The sequence below is a fragment of the Myripristis murdjan genome, chromosome 13, assembly GCF_902150065.1.
Source record: "Myripristis murdjan chromosome 13, fMyrMur1.1, whole genome shotgun sequence".
Lineage (NCBI taxonomy): Eukaryota > Metazoa > Chordata > Actinopteri > Holocentriformes > Holocentridae > Myripristis > Myripristis murdjan.
This window is the reverse complement of record NC_043992.1, coordinates 10786309-10807968: the sequence shown is the minus strand read 5'-3', so window position 1 is coordinate 10807968 and position 21660 is coordinate 10786309. Positions and strand designations below refer to the sequence as shown.

The following is a 21660-nucleotide window of genomic DNA, read 5'->3' as shown; positions in this document are numbered from 1 at the left end:
TGGGACATTAATATGGGGAGAGTAAATGCAACATTGCTGCAAGAATACACAACAGTACTGCAGGGGAGGTCAACACTTGTGACGGACTACAACTGTGTTCATAAGGAATGCAGTATTATTGCAAGGGACACAATACCAATGCAAGGAAAAACAGTTCTCTCTGCTGCATCACTTCATCCATTCCACAACCAAGGATGAAAAAATTGATTTTTTTCATCAACACAGAGAATATATTTGCAAAAACATTAACATGATGTATGAGGGCACAAGAGTGGCACTAAGGAGCTCCAAATCATTGTCAAGCATCATCTGTTTGGAGTTTACACCCTCTAGTGGCTAAACAAATAACTAACCAGGTATACTGTATAATTACTGTTAGGTTATCTTGCAGGCCCTAAACACCAACATAGTTTGCCTTAATAGAATTCCTGTCAGAAATCCCCTTTTATTTAATCTTTTTTTTATTATTATTATTATTATTGCAACAGAGGAAAATTTGCCTAAATTATACATGTTAATAGATGAAAAATTTGGTTGTTTACCCTAAATATATCACACCCACATGATTTTTTTTATTATCCTCAAATTTATCAGCCATGTAGCATTTCTATCTCACTCTTCTGGAGCTGGAAGCTACTGGCTTTACATGCCAGATATTAATTTTACAGCTTGCATGACAAATGGCAAGTGATAGAAATGTGATAAAAGTGATGGAAATGATGAAATATGGCTCTGAGTTTATCAGATTATTGTTGTTTGAATCAAAATGTCTTGGTATCACAACAAAACATGTGATAATTTGCAAGTCATGTTTCAGCTGACATGCATTTCAGTCAGGACCCTCTCGTGATGACAGAGCCTTGTATCTTAGATTGGTGGTGTGGTTCTTCTCATCTGAAACTTCAGGACAAATCTGCACAGGCGTGACAGCTTGACTGGGAGAGACAGGACAATAGACAGCAAGCCACATGCATACATACATAGTAAAGCCCTACATGTTAATACAGGAGGAGGTTGGGAGGGAGGGGAGGGCTTTAAATCACAGGCTGTGGCGCAAGCAGGCAGGGATGCAACACAGTCCTGAGCAATGCATCCTTGCCTAACAGAATAGCTGCCACGTTTCTTTAAATAGACTGTCTATTTATAATCGTCTGGTCTGGTCTGATCATCACATCATATCTGATGGAGTGTATGAACATGTGACGTAACGACTGCTGAGCTTACCTGAACTCCTGCTGTGCTCCTGTTTTATCATTTGTCTTTTGAACTCGTGAGTGCTTTTATCACCTCCATTTCTGGGAAGTGAGTTTTTTTTAGCCAAAAATCTCAGTATAATTGGTGAGTGATTAACCCTGCAGGTAGGTCATGCCAGGGGTTCTCAAACAATGGGTCCCAAGCCACTAGTGGGTCCCAGTGTGGAGAAAGGTGGGTCACAGGAAGGCTGCATGAATGTGTTATTTTCTCAAGAATGACAGATACAATATTTTCAATGCTAATGATAGGCAGCACAATTATTAAATCAGCAGGACACATTTCTGAAATCAAGAGCAGCCTATCTGCAGCCTAAAAACAACAAGGATCCTATACTCCAAAAACAAAAGGCACCACACTGGAAGTATAGCAAATCATTTATTAATAAATTGTATTAATATGTTCACGTGGAATGTAGGAATTTTTTAGATTTATCTGCAGAAACAAATAAGTGCCATGTAAAGTTTTACATTTTTTCTAAATCCCTTTTTTTTTTTTTTTTTTTTTTTGCAAAAGCCAGTATTGCCTATATGCATTAGCCTGTTCATATGAATAATAATAAAAAAAAAAATATCTGAAAAAGAGACATGAATTATTGAAATGAGTATGAGTAGCAATATCTGTTTTTGCAGATGAACTCTTCCAGTATGCAAGGATCATTGTTACAATGACAGCTTAAATAGTTTTTTGACAACTTAATCAACTTTATATCATTTCTGAAAATAGATGGTGTGTGTTGGGACAAATAGTACCTCCATATGTGGGTCCTTGACAAGAAAAAGTTTCTAGGTTATACTGTGGTTAATAGTGCTTCAGAACAGTAAAAAACATACATAATACCCCTTTAGTATGAGTGTTGAGTTCATTTCTAACAAAAGCATTTTCCTGGTCCAGGGTTTTTGCGGAAATGGAAGACTGGAGTTGAACATGTGAATGAACCATCAGACAGACCCTCATATTACAGTTATTACATGCATTTCTGCCTCTCCATTCACTTCACTTGCACAACAAAACAGAACCCAAAATATTGTTTTTAGTGCATAAATAGACATGAACAAAGTGTACTTTGTCAGTATAAAAAAAAAAAAAAACAGCTCCTGGTACACATTTTTTATGTAGTTAATTAATGGTTGGTTATAATTAATTGATAATTACTGGTGTAAGTTTACTATGCAGAAGTTTCCCTCAGACCCTGCCTGCTGGATCTACTTTCCAGTTCAAATAGGACAAGAGGAGAGCTGTTTTATTTCGTGTAAAAAAAAATTCCGGGCATTGATGTTTTCTGTATTTGTATAATCCACATTGTTTGCATTCATTTGTGTGCTACAAGTGTTATTTTGGGAGCCGCTTTGCTTTGGAATGGAGAGCCACCAGTACAACACTGTACCAGCAGCCCAGGGAAGCAACCACCTCTCTACAATTTTGCTTTAACCTGGCTTGTGTAAAAATTGTTTTTGTGTCTCTCAGATGATCACTAGATGAAAAGTCACTGTGGCATTGTGTAATTGCCTTTAATTCTTGTGAAATTAATCAGGCGAGACTCAAGAATCAAACTGGGAGTGGGCCAATGGGGTTGAGTGTTGTCTGTTTACCCAGCAGCTGTTGTTTTGTCATGTCCAGTATTCAAACCACAGCGGAAAAAACCAAGACTTTTGGCTTTACTTCTTGAAAATAGGTTTTGATTAAAAATGAGCCAAACAAAAAGGGTTTGGATGAGAGAGTAAACATCCTGACCTGCTGAATTCATGGCTTCTGGTGCCAGCAGTGTGAACAGCAAGAGACCTGGGAACAGCAAAACCATCCACACAATGGCCGCCCATGTGGGCCGCTGAGAGACTTCAACTGTGACCTTTGGTTCAAGAGGGGTTTTCTCTAACCATCAGGGCCCACTGAGTCACTGCACTGCCCTACTTTCTCAGATATCTGGGAGAAAGTCTCTTTTTCAGGCATTGTGAATATCTGGCAGCCCCATACATGCACTGGGAAAGTACATAAGTAAGTAAAGTTTATTCATAAAAGCACACTTAAACATAGATCAATCTGACCAAAGTGCTGTTCAGAGGACATTAAATACAAAATTATCATTGATCAATAAATAAATCAACAACAATAAACAACAACAGAGTTATTGACATGCCAACAAATTGAAAAGTTAGTGGGCCATGAATGCCAGGGAATAAAAATGTGCCTTTATTCTTTATTTAAAGACTGTGATGTAATGAACACATGAATAACTTTTTCCATATCATGTAAGGAGAGAAGTGACTTGAGTTTGGAGATTATTTTTAACTGGCAGGAACTATTTTTAACACCAGAACTGACTTGCTGGTCAAAGCAGAACTCTGAGTCAAAGGTAATACCCAGGTTTCCTACATGTGACGTCAAGTATGGGGTGAGGTGGCCTAGTTTACTGGCGAAATGGCTTCTTGACTTAGAGTGACCAAAGATCATTACTTTGGTTTTATTACTGTGTAGTTTAAGGTCCAGGAGAGGCTGCAGGGAATCCCTAGATTTTAGCATGAATCATCAATGTAAAAGTGACAGGATATGTTATACTTTCTGATAATGTCACCAAAAGGTAGCATATACTGACAGAAAAGCAATGACCCCAGGTTGGATCCTTGTGGGACCCCACAGGTGACTGGAGCAGATGAAGAAAACTGCCCTACAACCACTGAGAGTCCTACCTTTAAGACAGGATTTAAACCAGTTTAATACCGACCCTATGTTCAAGATGAATCCAAAGGATGTCATGATCCACAGTATTGAAGGCAGCACTAAGGTCTAGTAGTGCTAAGATGGCATTTTCCCCAGTGTCAGCAGCAGGTGATGAGTCATTTGTCACCTGTTTTTTCACTTAGATACAGAAAAAATTCAGCACATGTTAATCAACTGTAGTTTTATTATATTTTTAAAAAATCTCATAAGTCTGTTTGACATTGCAACCACTGGTTCCTTCTTTTTGTGCTTTCCATTTCTAATGTGATGCCACCCAGATAAACTGAGCCAGTAATAAACTCAAATACACATATAATAAAAGTATATTTGTTCATAATGTTTTATATTTTTATGGGTACAGGGTGCCTGTGTGTGCTTCACATGGCTGAGCATTTCATGGTATATTTCAAATGTGTGTGTGTGTGTGTTTAGTAGTATACCATTATGTGCAAGTGTTTCATATGTGTGTGAGCAGTCAAGTTTAACCATCTGAAACTCATTTTATTGATTTTGTATTATTTTACTTACATTTTACTTTATTTATGAAGGAATTTTTTTGCTAGAAAATGCAGATTCTTTAAAAAAAAAAAAGAAAAACCTCTTAAAAAGAACCTTTTGAATCTACCACACTTTTCTCTGAATTTTTTTTTTAGTTAAGGTTTGAAATATTTTTCAATATATATTTTTTGGTTTTGAACAGATTAGACTCTACATTTTCAAAAAATAAAATAGGATCTTCTTTGACCAAAACCATATTGATTTTTTTTTATATTTTGGAAAGAAATCAATTTAATTTTGTTCAGAGAGCCATTAAGGCCTGTTTAAAAAAAGCCTGCCTGTGGGCTCCTGGGTTTCAGAGGGTTAAATTATGCCCAGTGTAGCTTCAGTTTTATAATGCAGAGAACCACACAAACATTTTACATTCACAAACGTGAGGGACAAAAATCATCCAAAAATGAGCTGCTTGGCTGTATTAAGGGTAAACTAGATTGTTGGTATAGTCTTGTAGTGTCTCAGTTCTTCTTCTTGGTTTTAGTGGAGGTATTTGCAGTCTTTGGATTATACGTGGTGGACAGCAGCATGGTGAAGAGCAGCAGCAGAGGGACCAGCAGGTATGGCGCGTATATGGAGACCAACGTCCAGCGCTGCTTCATGCTCTGGGGGCCGGGATGGGGCGTCATGGGGAACTGATAGAAGAGGATGTGTGCTAGAATGGGGACCAGCGTGGTGGCCACATGTGCAGAATACACTATTGCAGGAGTCCTGATCCATTTACACCCACCTGGAAATGGTTTAAAAAACAAAAACAAAACAAAACAAAAAAAAACAGTCAGTGCAAACACAGTGACATTGACCTGCTATAGAAGCTTGCTTTCATCAAACATGACACTTACACTAGAAAGACCTGCACTATGAAACACAAAACCCTTAAAATGACCCCAGTTTTACCTTACATTTCCCTAAAACCAGTGGTTCACAACCCAGTCCTTAAGGACCCCCTGTCCTGCAGGATTTTGTTTCAGCTCGACTCTTTCACACCTGATCCATTTAAAGGCTTCATGCTGATTGGCTGAAAAAGATCTACCTGAACAGGGCATGCCTGAAGGTGCGTGGTCCTGAATTGAGTAAGGTAGAGCCTAACTGAGTAAAGAGTAGAGCTGGACCAAAAATCTGCAGGACATACGATCCATGAGGACTGGTTTGGGAAAAATTGCCCTCAACAAACAACACACTCCTTGATGAGCTCTTAATTTCAAGATCTAACCCCTTTATTCTGCTTTAAATTAAGCAGAAAATCAAGATGATGCACCTCTAAATTTCTCAATCCATGCACAATACACCTTTTCCACAGCAGGCATTGTAAACACAGGTGTTGCTAAAAATATTACAAAAGGTACTGTTACATTTATGTCTGCAGAACCAGGGTCCTGGTGCAGAGAAAAAGGTCTATTCCCCTTACAAACCCTGACTTTCGACTTTCAACATTCAAATGAAGGTGTCTTGTCAAGAACAAATTGATTTTTGATAATTCAGCAGAAAATACACCTCAGCAAACCCTCAAAATTTCTCAACCCATACACAGAGCTCCTTGGTTTTTCAGGGATCCTGTTTGCTGGTGTGAGCCAAACTAACACGTCTGCTTTCAAAATATCCCTCCATTACTTTTCCTCGCCCTACATTCTGTGTAAAAGAAGAGGAAACATATATAAAGGAAATATTAAAAGGAAATCGACACATTCCTCAAATAATCGCTTATGTCATTTTTTGTCAAAAATGAGTTTTTTTGCCTAAATCATCTCCTCTTGATGCTGGCCACCTCTGGCAAAATCGCCAGCATCCTCAGTTGAACAGATCATGCCATTCTACCCCTGAATCATAACTGCCTAAATCAAGAGTGTGTCAAAACTGTGACTTAGGCAGTTTTATTTTGCCTAAGTCAAAGAAAATGTGACTTAGGCAATTTTATGTTATTTAGGCTATTTTAGGCTATTTTAAGCATTTCAAGATGGCAGCAGTATCAAGAAGGAAGAAAATTTTCTCTGCAAGTGAAGTTATTTCAATGATCCAGGGCCCATCCCCAAATGGTAAGTGATGAAGTTTAGTATAACATTGGCATATAACGTATTACAATTGCCTAAGTCAACAAAGGCATGTTCAGAAATTTGCCTAAGTCATTTGTTTCTGTTATGTTACATAATTGACTGACATTGTTTTTAGTATGTCAGTAGTCATATTTTTTAAGATAAGATATTCCTTTATTAGTCCCACAGTGGGGAAATTTCCAGCATTACAGCAGCAAAGTGGATAGCAAAATATGAAGCATAATAAATAAATAGCAATAACCTTTATAACCTTTTTGAGTGAAATTATCAATAAATATCATAGAGTTAATTTTTGGTGAAGTTTTTTGTGTCTCCTGAAAAACCTGAAAAAAATGACTTAGGCGATTATTTTAGGAAGGTGTCGAAATACTGGTGAAAAGTATCCTATATTAAACCTCATCCAATAAACCCTTTTTACCTTCTCTACTTCACGTCGTAGTGTAAAGCCAGCACAGCCCAGCAGAGGTCAGATGTGAGCTGCTTCCCAGTGTCTGACTCTTTCGCAGCTTCCTCACCAGACTTCGTTCAAAAATCTGCCATTTTATGATATCTTGCTTAACGACAGTGCCAAAGCACAGATATATCGAAAATGCCACCCAAACCCTCTCGGACATTCTTAAGAAACCCCTCGTCAGTTTAGCAAACATGCCGAGACGCATTCATGCCAGTATTTTTTCAAATCCTGCTATTCTCACAATTTTCCTCTCCCAAAATAACGTTGGTTACAGAGTGCATCGGCGGCTGAGGTATCCAAGTAAAAGAAGAGGTTTTATTGAGTCAGGGTGGATATAAGTATGCCGAATTGAAGAATGTTTCTTATTTATTCAGAAAAGATATTAAGTCATTTTATTGATCATGTGTGTACCTGTGCACATACGCAAGGCAATACGTAATGAGTTTTTGAAAGGAGCCTGGATACTGGCTAAACGGCTCATATTTTGTGTTAACTGACCTTTTAGGAAAGCATAGGCAGCAACTGGGAAGAAAGGCGTTTGAAACAAAGCCTCGCAGAAAATAAAAGACTGGAACCAGACTGGAGGGTCCAGCACCATGGGATCTCTGAACTCCTCTGCGTACCACTTTAGAAGATCTCTCAGCTGTTCGAAAAGAAAGTTTCAAGTGTGAGAGGGATTATAACCACACACCATAATGTGACTGTGTATAATTTCCCTGCCTTTGGATGTGCTAGTAGTTTTCAATGGAAGTTGTAACGCCACTTACTGATTGGGGATACACATGTCCAGGCAGCAGGGCTTGTAGGTCAATAAATAATGTAATGGGAATGTGAGATGCAAAATAGAAGAAAAATATTATTTCTAATACTCGGATAGCCATCATCTGTGATTGATTCCGTCCAGCTGTCAGATGGAGAACGGGAACCGAGCTTCAGGCGGCACTGTGTCGTAGAAACGCGTGTTGCCAGGTTGAATCTCATTGGCTTGTCTTGGAAAAATGGGGCGTTTCTGAACGCACCATCCCACATAGGAAAACCTGTTGCACCTCATGCCGCCTTCACGGCTCCGCGTAAACTTCTGCTTCGACCTGTCGCGCATTCAGGTGCCTCCGGTCAGAAATAACAAAACGTTTAACGCTAAAATATAGGAGAAAAAAAATATATAAAAGCCCTCACTGATATAAAGAGGACAATAAGCATATCATATATAGGCCTAACTATGAGTTTATCAATGACAAAAATGCAAAGAATGGCGAAATGCATATAAATTAGATATATTTAAAAAAAAAAAAAAAAAATAGATCAGAGGAGGTTTCTCTAAGACAGCAGGTGAACCACAACAAAAAAAGATAAAATATTTTTCTTTATTTCCATTGTATAATAAAATATCTCATAAAGTCAGCTTTCATTAAAATTACACATTTCTTCTCCCAAGCCAATTAAAAAAAAGTGCTGGAGTTCAAAAACATGGCCGAGAAGTTATTGCCGTTATTGTGAGAAACAGCACCACCTTCTGGGCATGAAAAGAAACCTCAGTGAGGTAGTACAGCCTGTCGCACCTCTAACGTAGGCTAGTTGGAGCATAAAATCCAGGTTTACGCATTGCTAAAATTTAATTTTTTTCATCAGCTGAAATAGTTCCAACGCAGACTCATGTTGTAATGGAGGGTGTGTTGCTGACATGAAACAGGCTGCATTAGGCGGCCTGGAGCTCACCTGGTAGAGCTCACACCAGGTATCAAGGCTGAGTCCTCACCACAATGGCCGGGGTTTGAATTCAGCTCATGGCCTGTGCTGCCTGTCATCCTGTCTGTCCCCCCTGCCCTTCCTGTCTCTCTCTCCTGTCACTATTAGGTGAGGCAGACAGGCTGGATTTGTTCCTTATCCAGTACATTTCCCCTGTTAAACTGATGCGCAATGAAAATTCCTGTTGGATAGAGGATTTTATACCTGGTAGGAGGCTTGTGCAAGTTTTAAGTTATAACTTAAGGCAACATCAGAACTATTTCACTTGGTGCAACCATTACAACTTCAGTAATTCATACACTCAGACTTAATTAGACTTTACGCTCAAACTAGTCTACATTACAAATGAAGTATAACTGATGCCACAGGCTGCAGGGCTGGATGGCTTCCTAATAGAAACCTTTATTTTAAAATGTACAAATTGTCAATCAAATTGTCACCAAAATTAGTTTATATGCTCAATTAATCCTTTAATTTGGTCAAATTACTCTCAACAAGATTACATGTTGCTGATTTTAAAAAAGATGCAGATGTTCAGCTCCTGTCCAAACTCTCAGCCTCACGTCTGGACTCAGCCATCCATCATCTCCCCTGATCAGACAGCTTTCATCCATAACAGACACTGCTATTTTTAATCCCAGGTGACATTTTTTGTGAAGAATTACCTTTTTACACCCCGGAGAAAGTTAGTTTTGGTAATAAGTTAATCTCTTGGGTGAAGTTGCTCCGTGACTCCCCTGTATGCTCTGTTTGAATCAATAATAACCATCAAGCACCATCATGTGGACTCATGTAACACCCAGGTAAATACACAACCTGTCATTCTATCACAGTTCAGTTTTGCTTTAAAGCTATGTAACATCCTAACACAGAAATCACAAATCGCTGGGGCAACTCTCTCAGAAAAGGAAGACCTTAACCTGTGATATTCTGATTGAATGATAGAGAGCTCGTGACCTATATTTGTGCAATGGTTTTCACTTAAATTAGCTTTTTAGAAGATGTACCATGTGAGTATAATTGTGGACCGCTGGCATCATTGACAGTCAGTCTCCCGTATGACCAGCGTTAGAAAATGTTGCTGTGTCACTTTTCAAACTTGTATGTTGACTGTCTTATTCTGAGACATTTTTATGTACAGAAATTATGTCTTAAATCGTTCGAGGTCATCTGAGTCATCTGTGGGGACTCTGTTTGAAGGTGTTTTTTTCACTTTAGCACGTAATAGGTTCAGGCTGTTGCCTTGAAATGTGCAAAACTTGTTTTAACCATCCCTTGAAATTACTTATTTAGAGTTGTGTGTCACCCAACATCATTTGCATGATGTTGGGTGACTTCAGGCGTTTCCATGGTGTTGTGTGTCAGCTTTCATCATGCTCTGGGTTTTCAACATTCACATAATCCTGCAAAGAAGAAAAAAAATTATTTTGACTAATAATAAATGTCTGTTTTTCTGCTTTCTGTCACTGATTGAAGTAACACAACAGAGATTCAATTTAAGACAGTTCATGAAAGCTTTTACACACACCATGTTTCACAGTTCTTTCCTCCATAGGAAAATATTCTGGAAATGCACTTTTGCAGTTTTGCAAACTTCATCAACAGAAAATCATGACAAAAGAAAACAAAACAGCCAGTACTGGACACTCTGTTTAACTGGCTGGTGATCACTGCGCCCCAAAGGTGGAGACACTTACTAATCATGGAACTGATGAGTAATTCTTCTTTATGAATTGTGAGTTACTAATAAATGAAAATATATATAAAAAATACTAAAATAACCCCCATAGTGCCTCCCTTATTTTTTCACAAATGATAAATCTGTCCTTTATTAAATTGTGCTATAAGATGTATGATGTTATCATTAAAGGGATGAAAACTTTGGTCACTTCCCCCCAGCTAACAATCTTAAAAATAACAGCTTTTCTTGTTGTCACAGTAACAGAGGTGTTCATTCACTTCTGTGTTTGGCACTGAGCTCATAGTTTGTGCTGCTGTTGGACTGGACTGCATTTTACTGAGAGCTGTTTCTACTATTCTGTCTCCCACAGTTTATATAAATGAGGAGGGCAAGAAATTGGAAACACTTCTCAATATAATGTAGTCCAGTACAAGACGTCTGCAAACTACAACCTCAATAATAAACAGAGAATTAAATTCACACATTCTCCACAATGTCAACACAAACTGAACATTATAAACTTTGCTAAAAGGTAGAATTTATGACAGAGCTGTTGACCTGAACTGCATCAGACTGGACAGGTGGAGCTGATAAAGTGACGACTAAGTGTAATTCCTTGAGTATCTCCAAGAGAAGAAGGCAATGCAAAGGGTAATGATTACCTTACTGACAACCATGAACTAACAAAAATAAATGAATAAACACATAAATAAAAATGCTCCTTACTGCATCATCCTCCATGATATTCTCCAGGCTTTGGACGATGTCTGTGAACGAGGGTCTCAGAGTGTGTGGCTCCTGCCAGCAGTCCCGCATGATATGAAGTCTGCAGGGGTGTGAAAATACAAGGGCTCCACGTTATGAACCACTTGGGAAGTTCATGGTGGTTTATGTTTAGTGCTTCCTCCAGAAACAGAGAGAGCAATACCAAACATTACAGGATTTTTACATCTGATATGAAACTACAGCTCGGGAGGAAAATCAGTCTGACTGAGTGTGACAGATGCAGGGCTCACGTCACTGTTGGCCTTTGATGAAACATCAGATAATAGCCAAGGATCAGCATTTTGTGGCAATTATTTGATGGTTCAGGCTTTACAGGTTTAAGCAAAATATAGAAATACACATGGTAAAAGTAAACAACGCAGACGTGCACATCACTCACATCTCTGGCCTGCAGCCGTCAGGGTTAGGGTTTTTGTGCCCGACACAGATGTGGTACACCACTGACTCTGATGTCTCCAGGTTTGGGTATGGTAAGGTGCCTGCCAACAAGTTAAAAAAGTTTTTTTGTTAGAGCAAGCTCACTTTTGCACATTCTGGATGTTTTGTATTGGAACTGAATTCTTCATAAATTCTTTTAGTTAAATTTTTTTTACCCAAGGCTACACGTTCTAGGGTTAGATCTAAACTAATCGAGCCATTTTGAGCCACTTGTGTGGTTGCATTACCTGAATCATCAACTCACCAAATGTCTGCATCTCCCACAGCAAGATGCCAAACGCCCACACATCTCCCTTGAAGCTGTAATAGTTGTTTTTGAAGTATTCGGGGGGATACCAGCGCAAGGGGACACGCCTCTGTGCGGGTGTAAATGCAAAAAGACATTTTAATAAACTGCAGAGGCATCACATTTCACATGAGTGTGTTTGGTGTAATAATTCAGGGAATCCCAGCTGATTAAAACACACTCTCAGCACAGACCGTCAGTGTTAAAGATGCTACATGAAGCAGTTTTACACATTGTCAAATTCATTGTGACACTTTGGTGTAACCACGGTAAACAAACTGAAATGATTGGTGTACCATTCTCATGCTAGTGTTATTTTTAGTGCTTATGTTTCTCAAACACACAAGACCACATTTCCCACAATCACTTGTTGCTTCCTCTTACAAAGAAGCTGGTGGTAACTTGTCCCCCCCTCACCTTTTCACATCAGCCTCGTTTGATCTGGAGTTTCTGGCTTTTCACTTTGATCCAAACCAAAATGACGGGTGTGTTTGCCGTGGTCCGATGAAAAGAGGTGGTCTTCAGATCAAACTGACCCATGGTTCGGCTTGTTTCTAGTGTGCAAAACATTTTTTGGATGGCTCGGACATTCGGACCAGAGGAAAGGTGAGGAGGCCGAGTTTTTAATGCCGTAATATTATTACATTATATTTCATTTTTCTCCATTAATTCAAATGGGGATGGAAGGCCACCTGCGACACACTGACATCAGATGCACACCCGTCTAAAAACCAATCAGTGTCTACAGGGAGACGCAGCCCATGCAGGTGATGACAACAGGATGTATGTTTGTCATGTAAAGTCCTTTAGCGCAAAACTAACCAGATCAAACATATACAGTGTGACAAAAACATGAACTTTGGTTTGGACTTTCAGGGGTGAAAGGGCCGTCAAAAAATGACAAATAGGAATCTTTAATGTCCACCAAGAGGAAATTTACGCATTCACATCAAATCAGAGTGTTCAGCACAAAAAAATAAAAAAAACAGGGATGACAAGATTTTTAAAAGGAACAGTGTCTGTCTGTGAACTGCTTCACACTGACTCCAAAATAGCACCCTGCAAAGATGTGCCTTTTTCGTCGGAGGCCGTGGAGCTGTTGATCTCCCCGTTCTCTGAGAGCAGAGAACCACATGACAGAAACCATGAGAGCTGCAAACAGGCAGAGCAAAATAACAACTAATATGGCAATCAGCTGCTCACAAAACAGGAATCCATGATGCTGAGTTTCTATTGAAAACTGTCAGCTGGTATGTCTTATCGGTGGAGGAGATCAGCGAAACCTGAGAGACGCAGATCAACTTTTTCTGAGAATGACCAAAATTCAGCATCAGAATCAGAGTGAATACTTCTGGTGCAAAAAAACAAAAACAAAAAACATTGCAAATATTTGAAACTTTTGTATTGTTTGTTTATTGGCACAATATTCAGTGTGAATTGGTCTTAAGATAGTGATGGTGTCAAGTTTAAAAAATGCAGTTACAAAAGTGGAACTGCAAAAAAAAAAAAAAAAAAAAAAAAGGTTGTCAGTTACTTGCACAGCGAAAACGGCTCTTAATGTTTTCAGTAGTTACACTAATATCAAGGAAGCTGCACTGATGTCTAAGAACCTGACAGTAACATTTGTGGATGTGTAGTGGAAGTGTGTGTGTATGTGTGTGTGTGTGTGTGGTGGCTGTGCCAGACCTGGGGGTTTCTCCAGCGGCTGCTGCGGCGGCTGGTCATGCGGCTCAAGTCTCTGGACAAGCCAAACTCGGCCACTTTCACCTCCCAGGGGAATTTACTGACCATGATGTTCCTCAGAGCCAAGTCACAATGCACGATCTGCAGTGAGGCCACACACAGCTGAGCAACTGGTTTCTGTGTGTTTCTGTGTGTGTGTGTGTGTGTGTGTGTGTGTGTGTGTGTGTGTGTGAGTGCATAGAAAGAATACTGAACATAAAATAGAAAATGTATGTTTTAAGGCTCATTCCAGTGATAGTTTCCATCCATTCCACTACAATATCTACGAATCTTTCTTCACACCTGTATTCCTTCACCGTAATAAAGTCGTCCACATCAGTTTTCCTAAAAGCAGCAGGACTGTTGTGTTTTAATGACTTGAAATAGTCCCCAGAAAAAATCTGCTTCACACCGTAAATTATCAGTTCTGTGGTTTATGAATGGTGACGACTTTTTTTAGCTGAAAAAAAAAAAAAAACATTATGAGGTGGCTGTTAAAACCAAAATTCAAATTTAAAAAGTCTAGTGATTTGATTTTCTGTTCTGAAATCCTTAGTAAGCCCACATGATTTACAAAATGGTTTGTTGCGATGTAAAATGTGGGTAAATTGTAGTAAACATCATTCAGAATCACTGGGATGGTCCTTTAATGATCAGTGTGGGTAAACGGCAGGGAAGTGTACATGTTCATCACTGGGACTGTAACTTTAACATCGGCAAATCCCTGCAGCGACCTTTTAATGCAAGGTGTCAAAACCCAGTGGGAAAAACCCCGTCAGCAAATCACAGAAATACTCTGTGTAGCAGGGCTTTTATTTATTTAGTTACTAGCATCTAACAGTATTAGTATATTACTCATTTATCACCAAAATGTTTATGCAAAAGTTAATTTTAAAAAATGTTGTAAGATCCCTTCTCTCAAAGGAGAAAAGCTGGACTGCATTTTCCAGTTTTATTCTGATATATAACAATTACTTGGTAATGTATAGAGGAGCTTTTGATAAATAAACTAATTCACTGACGAACTGGTTTGCCTGTTTGTTTACTGCTTTACTATTAAATTTATTGCTATTAACTGTTCACAAATGACCACAGTAAATATATGGCAAAAATCTCAGATTTGTACTTTTTATGTAAAATACAGGCATTTTGCTTTAAAATAAAAAAGAAAATCATCTCTATTTTTTATTTTATTTATTTTTTTTAAAGCATCTGTAAATTATGAGCTATTTGGTGTGAGCTTGGGATGAGCTGTTTTATTGTATTTATCATTTCTACTGTTTTTATTGCTGATTTTATTTGATATTTGTGTGCTGAGACTGAACGGTCTCCAGTGTCACTTACCATCTTGGAGCGCAGATACTGCATGGCCAGGGCGATGTGGTAGGAGGCGATGGTGAGGAGGCTCTGCAGCTCGGGGTCTGGGCTCAGCCGGCTGCGGTTGTTCTGCAGAAAAGTCCTCAGGGTGCCGTAGCTCACGTACTCCATGATCAGCACATATGGCTCTGCAGCAACCAGACACAAACGGTCTCATAAAATAAATGAAGCTGCTCTAGCCATGTAGGACCCTGTGTGATCCTTGAGGATACAGGCCAGTCGTATTAGACTAAAACGTGTGTCTCACCCACGGAGGTGTTCCAGTCCAGCAGCTGGAGGATGTTCTTGTGGTGCATCAGTTTCCTCATGATGGAAACCTCCATGTCCACGTGCTTAGGACGAACACCTCGTGGAGAAAAAGAGACAAATAAGATTTTGGATATTGGATATTTTGGGATATGATTTTAAAATCGTATTAATTTTGATAAGATTAATCGTTTTTTCTTTTTGCACACAATTTTGTTTGTTTGTTTGTTTATTCTTTCATTAAATCAATAAAAAAGAAAATGCCACTACTACTTCTACTACTACTACTACTACTACTAAAAATAATAATAATAAAGATAATAGCAAATCAGTGACAGTCCTTCCACTTTGCTGTGAGTAGATGGTTTATTTCATTTTGTTATGGACTGCGGTTTGTGTCCAGCATCTTAGAAACACAGTCAGCATCCCCTGCACTTCATTTCTAATAGTTTGTTTCAGTTAATTCTCATAATTAATCATTTCTGTTCAGTTTTCAGGCCGGGACATCTGAGCGGTTGAGGAACTGCTCTGTGGGCTGTCAGTCGCCGGTGGGCGTAGCTCATCTTCCTGTGTTCTTTCAAACGTACCCACGGCGACTGTAATATCCTAATCAGAGCTATTTTCACAGCCATGTGGTTTTGTGCTAGATGTCGTCATCATTGCAGATATGTCCATTTCTCACACATCGGCTCACGCTAAGAAGATTGTATATTCTGGCTCAGGGGTGGGCGACCACGTGCTGCAGTGAGCTGAGAGGCTGCAGGTTTTCATTCCAAGTAAAAAGTCACTGATTAGTTCCTCCTCTCTGCAGCAGTGAAATCACCTGGTGTTGTTTTTGGTTGGAATGAAAACCTGCAGACTCTCAGCTCACTGTTGCACATGGTTGCCTGCCTCTGTCTTAGCTGCAATCGAGAGCAATAGGCTCCATAATACTTTTTTCTCTGAGCTTCAGTTTGTTTACTTCTGCAGACAAACTGTCGCTCTCTGGCTCCACTGACTGAGGTTTAAACCGACCGCTCAGATCATGTCTGCCTCCAGAGCGGCTCTGCCTCAGGGAAACGTTTGCAGAACTAATTTACCCTCCTTGCTGATCTTGCAGGTGAACAGGCTGTGGCCTTTGCATGTTCCTCGGGTCATCCTGGCCTGGTAGAAGACACCCTCCTTTCCCGCTTTGATCAGCTGCAGCAGATTCAGGTCTGACTTGGAGAAGCGAGGAACCTTGGACAAACAGTACGGGGTGTTTATAACAAGTGGCTGTGCAGCAACAGAGCTGAGGAGAGCAGAGGAAAGCAGCGGAGGGCACGGAAAAGAAAGACTTCTGCTCTTTCGTGCATCACAACAATCCGGGATGAACATAAACAGACATGATAAACCCTGTACTGTGTGTGTGTGTGTGTGTGTGTGTGTGCATTTGTGAGACACACTATATTGATACGACAGGCTGCAGTGTGTGCCACATGAACAGCACTGAGCGCTCTCCTCAGCTTATCTTGCAAGTGAGGTTTCCTCTCTTGTGTATGCTGGATGGCAACGGAAATCATGTGTGCCTCAAACAGCTTAAAATATCCAGAGCGTGATTTTTTTTTTTTTTTTTCACATTTATACACCTTCCTTCAAAGTAGTGAAACACTTTCTCATGTTTTCATCTGGATCATGTTTTGCTCACACTGATCTGACACAACAGTGATTCAGCCTGTAGCCGGTGTGTGAGGGCCGGCCGTTCAAGAAGCTCTTACATGAGGGAAAAAAAGTGCCGACACGCAGGAAGTGATGCATTTTGTGTTTCCGCTTTGTTTGGAATAAACAGAAGAAGGGTCGGGTGATTAGCATGAGCAGCGAGAGCCGCCGGGGCTGCAATCACACCTACACAAATTCAAACTTAACATGAACAGGAAAATTAAAAGGAAAAAGAGCTCACAGCGCTTTATCTGCCAGAGTTCACTAACCCACGGGTTTTCAACGTGGAGTCCGGGGACCTCCAGGGGTCCTTGGGGGGCCTCCAGGGGGCCCTCAGCAAAATGAGCAGTAGTTTAATTTCAATTTAACTGAATTCACTTGAAACTGTTCCAACACACACAATATATGAGGGAACGTTTGATAATTTTCTTTTTTTTTGGTTTAATCTCACCACAATCTGTCAGCGTCCAATAAAACAGTTTAACCCTTTGAAATCAGAGCAAATTCACTTGATTTCTATCAAAAACATGGAGGAAAAAAAGCTGATGAGCAATTTGCATTAAAAAAAAAAAGCACAGTCAACTTGAAAGTCAACTCAGAGGCCAAGAAGTTAAAAACCCCCCTGCACTAACCAAGAAGCACTGAGCAGCAGAGACACACAAAAGAGCTTCTGTGGCCTAACAGCTTAGGAGAATTTATCATCATGTCATAACACACACCCACACACACAGCAGCAGAAGCGTGCAGCAGGTCAGGTGTCGGGGTGGTGGCGGTACCTGCTGCAGGCTTCTCCAGAGCCGCCTGGACGGGGTCCTGGCTGTGCTGCTCTGTGGTAACAGGGTGCGTTCAGGGATCTCCTCCTCGTCCAGCGCTGCCTCCAGTGAGGCCGGGACTGGGACCGGGACTGGGACTGGGACCAGGGCCGGGGTGGGGGTCGGGGCCCGGACTGGGACTTGCACTGGGGCCGGGGCCACAGCGACAGGAAGCTGCGGAGTTGCAATATTGACCAAAAAGCGGCTGGATTGCAGCTCGTGGATGGTTCGGACCAAAGAGCGATACCTGGGAAAAAATATTGTACATATTAGAGCCACATAAAACAAATACCACTGTGGAAATGGAGATAAAGTGAAAGTTCACTTTAAAACTTACAGATTACACATTTCACCACCTGATCCAAACCTCCTGCCAGATCCTGTCCAGCTTCAGCTACCAAATCTAACATTAGCCATCAAGCTTAGGGGTTTTCCCTGTTTTACTGGAACAATCTCAAGTTGTTGTTTTTTACTTTGTAGCTCATTGAGGTGCACACACACGCAGCGCCAGGAGGTGTGTATCAGGTAGTGAAATCATGTAATGTGACATCAGCACCGCCAACTAGCCTCTGTGACGATTTCAAGAAGTGAAATGGTGACTAACCCAGCCTCAACAGTTCCTAAGAAATCTCACATCCATTTTCTTCACAGATATTTCAAATAATCCACATATAATCCACATATAAAGAGTTCCACCCTTTGAACCAGCCAAGACAAGATGAACCCCAAGTACAGCCAAACCTAACAAAGGACAAAAAGTGCACTAAACGAAATCCACTCACCCGCACAACTGTGGGTTTGACACAGACAGTTTACTCAGCCTCAACACTGATTATATCTGATAAGCTATCTGACACTCTGAAAATGTCATGGTTTGTAATATTTCCTGTGAGAAGAATCAACAGGAGAGTGCAGCTTCCAGAGGCCAAAGTTTCAGAGCGATAACAAAAGACAGTGAAAGGACTGAAGAGATAAAACATTTTGTGTTGGCGATTCCAGATTTGAGCAGACAGAGTCGTGCTCACGTATGTTTCACAGACAGTTTATGTCTCACTCTTCTGTTTTCAGCCCAGTGTCAAGGCAAAGTGTGTGACAGAGTCGCCGGTCCAGCAGAGGAAAGTGTGACGCTGCGTGTCACTGAGGCGTGAAAAATACACGATTGTATGAAAGAGCAGTAACGTGACGTGGTTTAAAGTTAGCGACAGAGTCTGTGTGAGGGGGAAGGTGTGGCGGTGGACAGCTCAAACATTTTCCAGTGAGACCTGAGTTCAAATGAGAGTCCAAGAAAAAAACAGAGTTTGTTTTTAGCCTGTTTGCCAATGTGAGCTAAGGTTGCTGGCTAAAGTTTCCTAACCTTAACCAAATCCTAACCTTAACCGTAAGATCACCTTAACCGGGTGTTTTAGCAGGAAATGGCTGTAATTTTGTGGTGACACTTCTGATGAAATGGTCCTTCCTCAAAACTTAACATGTAAAATAGAAAAAACCCCAAACCAAACATCCAAAACAAGCCAGTAAGCACTAAAAACCAGCTTGCACAGACTTTAAAATGAAAATATACATGCAAATATACACGTTTGATTTCCCCTGTTAAATCTGTCTATTTATGTTTTGGAATAAGCTGCTATTTTTTTCTGAAGTAGACCTAAACCAATCCAAACCGTAGTTTCCACATAAGTGTCCCTGCTTGTGATTTGGGCTGTTGTTTAAAACTTGGACATTTTGATCTGCACGTTTCTCTTTTAAGTGGATCTGGATCATGGATCTCCAACCCAAATCATTATTTTGCCGACCAAAAGCTAACATTGCGACACACATTAAAACACACAGCCACCACAGGTCATGTGCAAGGCTGGATTATGTACCGGGCTAGTGGGATCAGTGCCCCAGAGCTTCAGACTGTCAGGGGCCCCCCCAAAGCCTCAGGCCATGCGCAGTGTGTGGGCCCCCAAGCCCCTTGGTGTTTAAGGAGTGAGGTGACGGCAAGGAGCCCTCGTCCCATCCACATGAGCTCATTGTCATTTATGTCAATAGAGTCAGACAGCTGGATTATGGCAGTCCAGGCAAGAAAGACTCCAAAAGACGGGTGCCCAGGGGCCTCACGGGACCATGATCCGGCCCTGGTCATGTGTTGAGGTCTGTTGATGTGTGCCTCCACAACTGGTTAGGGTTGAGGATAAGGTTGGGTGCAGGTTAAGGTGAGAGGAAACACATTTAACACATGTCTTTATCCTATCTGTTCCAAAACGACAACAATAGCACTAAGGGGAGAAGACAACAGCCATTAGCAATTTGATTTTTAATACTACACTCATTACGACCAGGTTATAAATAAGCGCAAAAATGTTTCTTTTATCACTAAGAAACGGGAAAACCCCATTAATTTCTCACATAGATTATCTATTTTATTTTTTTTATCTGGAAGTCTCAAAAATGCAAACAAATCAAAGATCAAATGACAAGATGACTTGCAACACTGCTCTCTGTTGCAGCTCCACTTTGTGAATTAAGCGGTGACGCCTGCTGCAGTTTTTCATAAAAGCCTTCGGCCTGACGAGCGCAGCTTTAATTCAAACCCAACGGTGAGAGTTTTGACTCAAGTCTGGTAAAAATCAGGTTAATGCAGCTGTCTTACTTTGAGAGCCACACTGTCCCCAGCACGATGAAGGCCAGCACGGTGACAGACAGGACGCCAATGAGGATGTAGACGACGCTCGGAGTCTGATCTGGACAAATGAACAGAACAATATTCAAAAAAAAAACAAACAGAGACAGTTTCACAACATACTCATTGTGAACGAACAAACCAAAACTCTGACCTCCATAAGTTAAAAGTTCACCTGAGGAGACATTTCCACAGGGTGTGCTGGTTGAATTGTTAGACATCATGTCATCTGTTCACCGACCTCATCAAGCCACAACACTTGGAACTGGGAGCACCTAACAATTAATCAGTGAGATGAAATCATGAAAATATGAATCATTTTTAAGTGTAAATCAGCTGTCTTTTGGAGCTCTTATCAAAATGTGACTGTGAAATCAGAAAGATTGGTATACCAGCTGCTTGATGTTAAAAAACGAAGCTACATCACTTTCATTCCCTCACAAACCTATAAAGAAAAGCACAAAGTGTGTGTGAGAGGATGCATTAAATGCTCTATCATAAAAGAAGCAAGAGGAAAAAAAGCCTTACCTTTGGCTTTTGACAAGAACCCCAGCTGCATGACGTCTTCCCCTTCATTAAAGACAGGAACGTTGAGGAGAATAAAGTGGTAGACCTAAACGGACGGGAGGTTTGACTGCGTCAGTGTCCAAATAACTCAGGCGAGAGATGTTTGACGTGTTCACCTGGTCTCTGTGGAGCTTCGTGACATTAAAGCCAAGAACTGATATTTCAGCAAGGGAACCTCTAACCTGTCAGAGTGGCTGGAGGCGGGGCTGTCATCGCTTGGCAGCCACAATACAGGCAGAGGAAGTGACAGTAGCATCCAGCGGTTTGCTGCACGGCGCTGAGACTCAGTGAGGCCCAAGCGGCTGTCACTGCAGCGACTTCAGCCCCTCGTGACACCGACTGTGGATTTTATGGTCATTATTAGACGCGGATCTTCATACTATCAGCCTCGATGGAGTGCTGGTTGGTTGCATCACCTGAGAAGTCACTGACCCAGGCCAATATGCTGTCAGCATCTCCTGAGATCACACACTCACCTCATCCTGATACGTCAGCCTCTCGCTGCGTTGGGATTTTAAGGTCTTCAATGAAACCAAAATATTAGACGAGACACAGAAGAAACCAAAACCAGAATACATCAAATGACGAATGCTTCAGGACTGTAGTGAAGGATAAACCCACCTAAGGGCTG

The 21660-nt window shown here is 40.6% G+C and overlaps 2 protein-coding genes across 3 annotated transcripts; both read right to left on the bottom strand.

Moving 5' to 3' along the window:
• Window positions 1-4185: 4185 nt before the first annotated feature.
• On the bottom strand, window positions 4186-7995 carry tmem97 (transmembrane protein 97). The gene is made up of 3 exons (XM_030067233.1): window positions 7794-7995; window positions 7525-7669; window positions 4186-5251 (listed from the first exon to the last, which is right to left on the bottom strand). The coding sequence occupies exons 1-3, from the start codon at window positions 7908-7910 to the stop codon at window positions 4983-4985; spliced, it is 531 nt and encodes a 176-aa protein (XP_029923093.1). The 5' UTR covers window positions 7911-7995; the 3' UTR covers window positions 4186-4982.
• Window positions 7996-9762: 1767 nt separating this feature from the next.
• On the bottom strand, window positions 9763-21074 carry LOC115369637 (tyrosine kinase receptor Cad96Ca). Of its 2 annotated transcripts, none has more exons than XM_030066283.1 (13): window positions 20991-21074; window positions 20855-20907; window positions 20617-20737; window positions 20433-20523; window positions 17762-18044; window positions 16388-16526; window positions 15310-15408; window positions 15030-15190; window positions 13650-13787; window positions 11922-12033; window positions 11619-11718; window positions 11180-11279; window positions 9763-10175 (listed from the first exon to the last, which is right to left on the bottom strand). In XM_030066283.1, exons 3-13 carry the CDS (start codon window positions 20684-20686, stop codon window positions 10134-10136), a joined length of 1335 nt encoding a protein of 444 aa, XP_029922143.1. In that variant the 5' UTR covers window positions 20687-20737; window positions 20855-20907; window positions 20991-21074; the 3' UTR covers window positions 9763-10133. The 2 variants fall into 2 exon arrangements, with proteins under 2 accessions (XP_029922143.1, XP_029922144.1); XM_030066284.1 differs by having other exon boundaries at window positions 20638-20737.
• Window positions 21075-21660: the final 586 nt, after the last annotated feature.